This window comes from Alnus glutinosa, chromosome 12, assembly GCF_958979055.1.
Source record: "Alnus glutinosa chromosome 12, dhAlnGlut1.1, whole genome shotgun sequence".
Classification (NCBI taxonomy): domain Eukaryota; kingdom Viridiplantae; phylum Streptophyta; class Magnoliopsida; order Fagales; family Betulaceae; genus Alnus; species Alnus glutinosa.
Genome location: NC_084897.1, coordinates 22469895 through 22480758, shown reverse-complemented (window position 1 = coordinate 22480758; position 10864 = coordinate 22469895). Strand labels below are relative to the sequence as shown.

General features: G+C 35.5%; 1 protein-coding gene across 1 annotated transcript; it reads left to right on the top strand.

Moving 5' to 3' along the window:
• Window positions 1-1506: 1506 nt before the first annotated feature.
• On the top strand, window positions 1507-6203 carry LOC133852744 (chloroplast stem-loop binding protein of 41 kDa b, chloroplastic). Its single transcript, XM_062289493.1, has 10 exons — window positions 1507-1690; window positions 2332-2466; window positions 2658-2744; window positions 2885-2975; window positions 3113-3167; window positions 3638-3698; window positions 4841-5062; window positions 5360-5476; window positions 5616-5705; window positions 5866-6203. Exons 1-10 carry the CDS (start codon window positions 1589-1591, stop codon window positions 6040-6042), a joined length of 1137 nt encoding a protein of 378 aa, XP_062145477.1. The 5' UTR covers window positions 1507-1588; the 3' UTR covers window positions 6043-6203.
• Window positions 6204-10864: the final 4661 nt, after the last annotated feature.

The following is a 10864-nucleotide window of genomic DNA, read 5'->3' as shown; positions in this document are numbered from 1 at the left end:
AATTGAAGAGAGCCCTTGCCGAGGAAGAGAAAACCCTGGATGAAGAGGAAGTAAAACATTGACTGCAATCCGGATGCGGAGATGATGATGAGCAATAATTCCTTTTTTATCTCCATTTTCAACATTTAGAACCTCTCCAATGAATTTTTTGCCGATCTTAATAGCATTTACAACAGTCATATTTTGCAACGGAAGACCATGCACCTGCACCCAAAAATCGCATGTGGAGAGATCAACTTCCTCAATAGATAGTTCCTGAGGCCATGATTTAATAACCAGCAAAGCACCCTTAATATTGCCAAACACCATTAATTATCAATATTCAATAATCAATGTGTGGTTTAAAAATTTAATTTATGTTTATAATTATTTATAACATATATAGGAAATAAAATGTGATCTTTTGAATATTTACTCTTTTAAATTAAAAATACATCAATTGTGCAAAATAAGTAATTGAATTTAAAACTTGAGCTTGATTTTTGTTCTTTTATATATATATATATATATTGCGGTCCGGCCCCTATTTAGTGTGGCCTATGCAGTTATCAATGAACATAATGGTTGGATTGTTGCTGCCTGTACTAAGGAATTATCCTCTTCAAAAGCTTTGGAGGGGAAGGCTACAACAATCCTTCTTGCAATCCGTCTGGTTCTTTTCCATGATTGCTCCTCTCTCTTTCTTAAATGAGACTCTTTGTTCACTATTTTGGCCATCTGTTTTCGGATCGACCGTGTGCTTCCTTGATTGCTGACTCCCCATTAGTAACTCCTTCTCAAGAAATGGACCGCTTTGAAGATTTTAAAATATGTCAACTCCCGGGTACACTTAGTTGCTAAATAGGTTGTTTTTCACATTATGTTTGGAAACATTCTCGAAAATTCTCCATTTCTTTTTTCTTTAAGGATTAAGAGCGAGAAAGACTCTCCCTTTATTCCTCTCCCCCTTTTTTTCATATTGAACAAAAATAAAAATAAAAAATAGAATTGCTGTAAAACATTTAACTTTATCCCAATATGATAGGCTTATTAGTGTTTTTTATTTTGTGTTTAAAACTGTGTTGTCTGTGGAGAGCCATGTTTGAATAGGTGGGCCTTTCTATGGATTGGTGGAAGGGATCTTCACTTGCAAGGTATGAAGAGTCCCAGATTTCAAAGTCATCCAATTAGAAGGAGATCCCCTAGTTGTTATCATTTAGTAGTGCCAAATGATTTCCTGTGGGCTGAGCCATCTCGTCATTGGGTTGATCTTAGGTCCAAGCTCTCGGGCCTAAGACTTCCAGTGTCCATTCCATAATGTTTGAATCATACGATATGTACTCACCAGCCACCAGCTGTCTCAAGTTGGCTGGTTCTAGTTTGGCTCTTCTCTAGTAAAAAGAGAGGTCACCAGAAGAAGAGGAGGCAATGGCCGTTTATTTAAACGAGAGGTTGAGGATATAACCGAAGTGGCTAGTGAGTGAGGTGGGTCATTGTCTTATCCTAACTGCTAGAATGAGAGACAGCCAAAGAAGAAAAGAGGTGATGGGTAAAGAAACAATCTTCAAATTTCAGACCCAAGAAAAACAGAAGGCGGATAGAGAGTGGCATGGCAAAGTTGGTGGTGCTGCAACAAAAACAACCCTCTTTCTCTCTCCTCCCTGCCTCTCTTTCTGACTTTAATGGCGCCAGACTCCACACTCCAATTCAGGTCCTCCCTCTCCCTATACCTCCCCTGTTTCCATGTGTGTGAATAATATGAGATGGCCCAGATGGGGTATCTTTCTGTATTGCAAAATCGGATAATTATGCATAGTTTGATTACATATATTTTTTTTTCTAGGTGGGTGCTTGATAAAATTTCAGTTTCTCAAAAAGTTTTTGTCCAAAGTGTGGAGAGAAATGGATGGCATATTGAGTTGTTTTTAATTTTGAGTTTGGCCGGGTATCGTTGGAACTCAGTATGTGAACCAGAAACTTTGCAAGCAACTATATTTTTGGGCTTACTATCTATAAACATCCCATAAATAGCCCAAAAACCAGCAACACATGCAAAACATGTCACTTGCTTCACCACAATTCGATTGAACCGATTGTATGATTTCCTAGTTCACATCGACCTTCATGAGTAGGAAAAGATATATTCATCCAAAAATTAACAAAAAGGTAGGAAAAGATATAACTGTACAATGCACATGAGACTGATTATGAGGGAGGCACAGGCCTGTCAACAGCTACATCTATAGATGCGGCTTAACTTAAAAACATTAGTATTGTTGGGAAATCTCAACCTGTCTTCCTTATGTTTCATACTAATTTATCCCTCTCCCAATCTTTTAATTCTGGTGACAGTTGAAAAGAAAGGTATGGAAGCCGAAAGGAGCATTACATGTCTCAGCATCAAGCACCAAGAAAATTCTCGTAATGGGAGGCACCAGATTTATTGGTGTGTTTTTGTCAAGACTCCTTGTCAAAGAGGGTCATCAGGTAGTTTCCCCCTCTGGTTTTTTTTTTTTTTTTCCTTTTTCTTTTTTTTCCCATCCCTTTCAATGTCTCTGTTTTTGATAGGTGTCCACCTCTTCTGGCATATTAACAAACCATAGGACACTTCCCATTTTCATGCTCAATGACATCTTGAACATTTTGATAAGTTTAAGGGTACATACAACTTTTGGCAGGTGACTTTGTTTACCAGAGGAAAAACACCCATCGCTACACAATTGCCAGGTGAATCTGACCAGGACTTTGCTGATTTTTCTTCCAAGGTATCACTATCACTTAGGATTGGAAGTTCTATTAACCAATATGAAATGCTGTCTGAATTTCTTGTTCTGGTTTCAGCAGTTTCATTTTGGATAAATATATAGCTGTGCTGCATAGGTACTAAATCTGTCTGTAATTCTAGATCTTGCATTTGAAAGGAGACAGGAAGGACTTTGAATTTGTGAAATCCAGCCTTTCAGCTGAAGGCTTTGATGTTGTTTACGACATAAATGGTCAGCACAATCTCATTTCTGCACTCCTGTACTTGACAATTTGCCCCCTTCCACTACGATACAACTTTTTCATCACCAGAAGCACAATGTCTTACTCTTCAGCTTCAAATAATTGGTAAATTTGGGCATATTTTCAGGACGAGAGGCAGATGAAGTTGAACCCATATTGGATGCACTACCAAAGCTCGAACAGTAAGCTCTGACCAGCTTTTGATGATATTTCAAATTGTCTAATCAATTTTATATGTAAGCTTTTCACCGTGAGCTCTGGATGGTCCATCGGTATTTAGTCACCTAGTCTTGGATTTGATTTAAAGTCTAGTTTGGACTTGAGGGAAATTTTCTATTTAAATTTGGAAATTTGTTATGTGTTCCATCTTAAATCACATTCATCTCTTATATTCAAATTACTGGATATAGCAAATCATTTGTAGAAAGACGATTGTCTTTCAATTAAACCATGCAGTCTTAGGTAAAAATATTGTCGTATGAGCAAAACATTGAGAAAAATAAAATATTACTTGATATAACTTTGATGTTTACATTTTTGGAAATTTATATTCATGTGTTAGGTAAAACACTATTGAGTAAAGCCATGACAGTGCTTTTCCTTTTCTGTTACAGTTGAATTGTGTAATATCTATGATTTAACTGATTCTCAGGTACATTTACTGCTCTTCAGCGGGTGTTTATCTCAAAACTGATTTACCGCCCCACTTTGAGGTTAGTTAGAGATTGTTTTGCACAGCTTACTGTTCACCTGTTTCCATAAACGGAATGAAGGTAAATAAGCAATTATAAAGTTACCAAAGCGAACACGCCTTTTAGATCTAAGCAAATTTTACGCATGAGGTTTTTGAAATGATAGAGAAATTTAAGAAAGGCATTGTCGAAGTAAGTTGAAATTAACAATGGACATTTTAAAATTTTTAACCTTATTTTAAACCGATGGAAGTTTACATCACCACCTCTTTCCAACGTCTTCTCTTTCTTTATCACTCCCTGATTGTCCTTTTTGGTCTTTGCAAAATTCAGTTGGCCTTTTAATGATACATTGATCTCCTGCTAATAGTGAACTGAAACTTCTCTTCAAAAATTGTTTGCATACTTCCGATGCTATCAAGATTTTCGATGTACTTAATGTGAACTGATGAGAAGCATAGCATGTATCAATGGAAAGGCATAAGTTTCCACCAGTTTTTCATTCCCATAGTGATGGTGTTCTTCAGAAATAAAGGTTTCTTCTTCAGGTCTATAAACTGTTAAAGCTAACTAAACCTTTGACCTGGATTGAACTTAGGAAAAAATAACATCTGTTCTGTGGACTGCAAGTTTAGGAACTCAATCTCCACTCAACCCAAATGCATCACTTTCTACCCTTCCTCTAGTAGTGACAAAAGTAATCTTACCATGGAGTGCAACAGTTAAGCCTTCATTACTTGTACTAGATGACACGCTGTTGCCAAGTTGTTTGATCTTTAATTTCTTCTAGTTTCTAAATTACTCTTCTTCTTTTTTCTAACCAAAAAAAAAATGGGTAAACTACTCCAACCTCTCTCAAGGGTTATGGAAATATCAAGCATTTACCTCGAATTTTTAGAAACAGCATTCCACTCCCTGATCCATATGATAGATACACCTTTATGACTACTCACATGTTGTTACGAACTATAACAAACTATACTTTTTTGTAATAAAATTTTCATACAAAGTAATCTTAGATAATGATTACTTACCAAAATGGTTTGGTGACAAAGGAAAATCAGGAAAAAGTAAACAAACATAGCTGCCTCAAAGGGTTAAAACTTGAGGGAGGTTGGTGTATTTTGCCTGAAAATTTCTAACTTGTCGGTGCTTGATGATAGACCGATGCAGTTGATCCAAAGAGCAGGCACAAGGGAAAGCTTGAGACGGAGAGCTTGCTGGAATCAAAGGGTGTCAATTGGACTTCTCTAAGGCCAGTCTACATCTATGGACCGTTGAACTACAACCCTGTCGAAGAGTGGTTCTTCCACCGATTGAAAGCTGGTCGCCCGATTCCAATTCCCAGCTCAGGAATACAAATAACACAACTTGGCCATGTCAAGGTTAGAGAAATCGCAATCTTAATATGTATCGAGGCAATTCTGGAAGCAACTTAATTCCTAAGCAATGACTTTTTACTCTTGTACTCAATTAAAATTATTCTAGTTGAATATTCAGTAGTCTGTGCAATTGCTTCAAGCATGCCAAACCAATTCTAACAACGTTTATATCACACCCCTAGCAAATTGCACATAATACTCCTGAGCTAAGAATCTGTAGTAATGATATATACAGCCAGAGTTTTCTAATATTTGAATGTGAAGGTGAGATTTTAATATGATATTGGTTTGCAATCCCAGGACTTGGCGAGAGCTTTTGTTCAGGTTCTTGGTAATGAGAAGGCCATCAAGCAAGTATTCAACATTTCTGGAGAAAAATATGTCACCTTTGATGGATTAGCAAAAGCATGTGCAAAGGTAATGCTTGCCAATGTATATCTAAATGGGAAAAAGACAAAAAAGAACCCTATGATTCATCTGATATGGGGGAAATTTCATTTTAACTAATTTGACTATTATAATCATTTATTGTTTATTTGTTTTTTACTTCCATCAGGCTGCCGGATTTCCTGAGCCTGAGATCATTCATTATAATCCTAAGGAGTTTGATTTTGGCAAAAAGAAGGCGTTTCCATTCCGTGATCAGGTGCATGCTGACATATAAATTGCATAGCTGAAAACATGAAGAATATAGATAAATAACATGTGATATAAATCAAAGAAGTTAATGTATGTACCCTATGAATGAGGTTCCTTCTTTAACACTTAGTTACTGATCTTATCATCACTTTGTTAATGCAATGCAGCATTTCTTCACATCAATTGAGAAATCAAAGAGTGTGCTTGGGTGGGAACCTGAATTCAACCTAGTGGAAGGTCTTGCTGACTCCTACAACCTAGACTTTGGCAGGGGAACATTCAGGAAAGAGGCTGATTTCTCAACAGATGACTTGATTCTTGGCAAGAGTCTTGTTCTGACATAGACCATTCTTCTCTTTGATTCCCTAATTTTTTAGTGTTTCCTCCTTTGGTCCAACTTTCCACTCAAGTTCAGCAGGAATAAGTAACCAAATGCCAGGTTTTGTAATGGTACAATGCTGTCATTAGGAGAAAGAAAATTGAAGTTACACAAATTTTATTTGCATATGGGTCCTGTTATTTTCCCAGCTATTGATTCACAACAGGCTAGCTTCATGAGTTTGTTGAAGTTGATTTCAGGCCCTGTGCGAAAGCCCAAAAGATTAATTCAAGCCTTTCAAGGCAAATGGCCCTTTTAGGGTTCAATTAGGATTCTAATTCCAGACAGTGTGGGATTAGATCTTATCTTTTGGGAAGTCCTGCACGGGTAGGACTAGTCTTCAAATGAATTCAAACAATTCTCATATCCCATATCACATGGGATAAGAGGTTATTCCGGAAAACTCGGGATAAAGACCTTTTACGCCTTTTTAGGGATCATGATTAGATCTTCCCTTAATTCTCTACAATAATTTCAGGATAAGGTTCCGGTATATTCCATCTATATCACCTCGTGGTAGTACCGAGAAATCTGTTCCCGGGACATTCTAGATATGGGCATTTAGTGTGTATTCTTCTCGTGCTCCCGTGACAGCGATGTCTTGAGACCCATCGACTGTATTTATCCCCAATTCCGACAATTGAGGCATATTCATAAGATTCTTTAAGGAGTATCAGAGATAGTTATGACCGGCTGGATCTTCATGGGCCTTTCTTCGGATCGGTTTAGACTAATAAGGCCCATTGGCCCAGTCGTGGGCTCATTTGGGCTCTGGAAATAATAATTTCCCCAACAAAAATGTTGGTTGCCCCCTATCTCATCTACGAACAAAATTTTCTTCTAAACTAGATTAGAATAAATTTTTTCAACCTATTCTGTTAAACTAATATCTACTTTTAAAGCACACGATTCTCATAATGCAAACGAATATTAATTCAATCCAAATTAGAAGAAAACGGACTAATTACTACCTAATCCTAATGCATCTTTGTCTTGAATTTTCTTCTCTCGAAACATCTACACTACCTAACCCTAATCTATCTTTGTCTTGAATTTTTCTTATTTCGAAAGGAATAAAGACGTGTTGTTATGACCACATGAATCTCGAATGACATTACAACATTTTGGAGAATTAATATTGGTTGCACCAACCAAACCATGTAGACTGTGGTAAGCCTCCAAGGCAAGTGGCAATGCATTGATAGCTACACATGCCCCTTTTCCATACCTTCCTCTCACTTTCCTCAATTTTCTTGCTTTTTTATTTTCTTTTCTTTTTTTAATTTTTTTTTTCGTTGGAGGGTGCTGATGTGGCAATAAATAATGGGACTAAATCACCGAAAGTGTGCTTAAATTAATTTAAGATTGTAATTTCGTAAGAAAAAAAATACGATTTTTAACCAAATAGCAGAAAAATGAATCGTTTGAAAATTGCATTTTTAAAAAATTGCGATTTGAAAACGCAGAAAACTGATTTTTCAAACCGCAGGCAATGAAGTTTTTTTTAGAAAAAAAAAAAAAAACACATAATTTTAAAAGCTAATCTACAATTTTGAAAGTCAAACTGCAAATTTGCCGAATGATTAGCTGCGTTTTTAAAAATTATTTTTTTCAAATCGCATATTTTAAAGTCATTATTTTTAGATTGTAAATCCAAACAGACCCTAATTGCATTATTAGGAGATTAAGGAAATCTTATGGTGTCAACCATATGAATTGTAGGCATAAATTAGTGGCTAAACTTAAGGAAGGAGAGAGAGAGAGGGGGGGAAGAAATTACGATAATCTGGATCCACAATTTCCTAAAAAAAATAAATAAATAAATAAAAGAAACTCATCCACATTTTTAAGGAATGGAAGATTCTTCAATAGCATAAAGAAGTCCAAAAGGAATATTCTGAGAACAAAGCACCTAGTCACATTACAGCTATTATTCCTATTAATGCAAAATATGAAGTCGGTTTTAGTCCAAAGTCCGACCATATCTTAACGTTTTAACGCTAAGTCCAAAAACATTATCCGATGTGAATTGGTCGGTTTTAGTCTTAAAAACATTATCTATTAATTATATTAATAAGACTGGCCCTCCTTCGGACCAACTAACAAAACTAAATATGACCCCCAATCTGTGGTAGTGCCCGTTGGTCATCGACCTCATAGGAAGCTTCACTTGTGCCACGTGGCAGAACGCCGTCCTCCTAAATCAGATGCCGACATGTTCCTATCCGCAGAGAAAAAGGAGCCCTCAGGTAAACACCTAGAAATAGACACATGTGGCCCCACAAAATAGCGCAACGTGGCTGTTGAACTTTTCAGGTGGCGAAAATCCATCGGTGGACTTCACCGCAACTTTATTCCCTCCTCTTCATTTTTTTTTTTTTTTTTTTTTTTTTTTTTATTTTTTTTTATTTTTATGATCAGGGTATCCCACAGTACCTTTAGCTATGATGTACCTCGTTCGCTGAACGACTGGCCCACCCGAGAGTGGTAGTCGAACCTTCCGAGCGTAGTGACCACCTGCCAGGAACTGCAGACAATTGGCACAACAGATGCACTGGGATCCACCCCATAGGAAAATGATAGATTTACAACACAATTATAACAATTGCACAACACCTCTTTATATGGAGTGGGGTCCAGTATGTGGGGTTCACCCCATGTGAGGGGGTGTTGTGCAATTGTTGTACCGATGAAGTGTAGGAATCAAACCCCCACCCCATATGAGGGACTGTTGTGTCCATGTTGTGCTCCTGATGGGTAAGTAACAAGCCCCTTAGCTTACACCCCACGTCAGCTAGTAGAAAATGGCAAATTCTATGACTGCCACGTGTCAAAATAATTGGTCTACGTGCCTCAACTTCCGATGACTTTCTTGTGCGGTAGTTAGAGGTTACTGTGGTGATGGTTAAAAACCGAGTATAAAATAAGTGAATAGCGATAGGGTTATTTGTAATATTTATAGTTAGATAAATAATTATTGTATAATTCTTGATATAATTTTAATAATTTTTTTAAAAATTAATTATTGGATCTGTTTTCCTACACATTGATCCTAATTAATATCCATTGATTGATCTTAAAAAAAAAAAAAAGTTTAGAATCGTACAAGAGTTGTATAAAAGTTGTAAACACATCATATTTCTTCGTATCTGCATTTATAAAATTCAGATATCATTTTTAGATATTTGCCTCTGCGCAATTATTGCGGTTATTATACACTATTTGAAATGACTATTTTGGGCCCATTTTAGTCTTTGGAGCCTTCTCTAGGTTTCTATTAAGATACTTTTAAACGATTTTAAAAACCATTTATGCCCATTTTTATTATGGGTACGTTCGGGATTACGATTTTGTAGACAAAAAGTATTATTTTAAACTAAATCACAAAAAAATGAATCGTTTGGGGATTGCATTCTTAAAAAATTACGATTTGAAAATGTAGAAAACTGCTTATTTAAATCGCTGGTAATATGATTTTTTTTTTAAAAAAAAACGTATAATTTTAAAAGCAAACCTGCAATTTTGCAAAACGTTTAACTGTGTTTTTAAAAATTACTTTTTCCAAATTACACATTTTAAACTCACAAACCCAAATGGACCCTATGTTAAGCTTGTTTTAATTTTTTTAAGCACTAATCTTTTGATAATATATTAATTTCATATTACTTATGTATTTTTTCCTAATGTTATACGAGAAAGCAACACAATCAACTAAACCAATGTAAACATAACATATACTTAATAAAAATTAAAACGACATTTGTTTGATATAAATAACGTCGTTTTGGTAAATTTATTATATCTGCACACCTTAAAATTATTATTTATATCTGTATATACGAATAATAATCTTTTCAAACCGTAGCTGTATATGTGGATAGCAAATAACTTCCCGCATTGTATACCACGTGTGTGCATGTATATATATATATATATATATATATATAAAATACACTTTTTCCTTTCTTAAAATAAAAATATAAAGGAAGCTTCCTGCTGACTATTGGGGAATGGAGACCATTCTTCAATGTTTGCTTTCTTAATTCGTAACAGGAAAGTCAGAACTAACGGCTAACGCAAGACGACCAAAATGCCTTATAGTGAAACATCAACTTAATTAGTTCGATTTAGCGGTTTTAAAACACATGCTTTAAAAAATTAGCAGTTTCAAAATGTAGTTAATCAGAATACAATTAAATATTTGATAAAATTACGGTTCAACTTTTAAAATTAATTGAAAATATATATCATGATCTTATAAATTATCCGCTATTTTCACCAAAGATTACATTCGCGTAATCTTTGATTCTAACTTAAATAAAAAAAAAAAAAAAAAAAATCTTATGATTTCCCAATACATGAAGAGGATGAACTACTGGAAAGTGGGGCAGAAGAGCCCACGAGTCTACCCTTGTAATTATGAGAAGATCGAATGGTGTTTTTATTACCAGCCTTTCGTGCACCGGCCAATTCCAGAAACGTCCTTGGAACCGTTGGATCAGATCTCAATGGTCAAAGTCTCAAAGATGAGAGGCCCTGACCCCTAATCACAATAAAACGACACGTACAAAGATTTTTTTTATTATTTTTTTTTTTTTAAAAAAAAAAGAACCAATAAGAAAACGACATCCACCTTTCGGACCCATCCCCAGGATTCTAGCTAAGATTTCCATACCATACCGACAAGGAATTATTTTATATTTAATTAATAATTACCATAATCTTCGATATCTTACCTTAAACAAATCCAACCCAAATCCTATATAAACACTCCCACCCCATCACTC

Coding starts and splice junctions, on each gene's coding strand:
- LOC133852744 (XM_062289493.1), top strand. CDS start 1,589: ATGGCAAAGTTGGTGGTGCTGCAACAAAAACAACCCTCTTTCTCTCTC. Junction 2,467..2,657: donor TTGTCAAAGAGGGTCATCAG/GTAGTTTCCCCC, acceptor AACTTTTGGCAG/GTGACTTTGTTTACCAGAGG. Junction 5,063..5,359: donor CACAACTTGGCCATGTCAAG/GTTAGAGAAATC, acceptor TTGCAATCCCAG/GACTTGGCGAGAGCTTTTGT.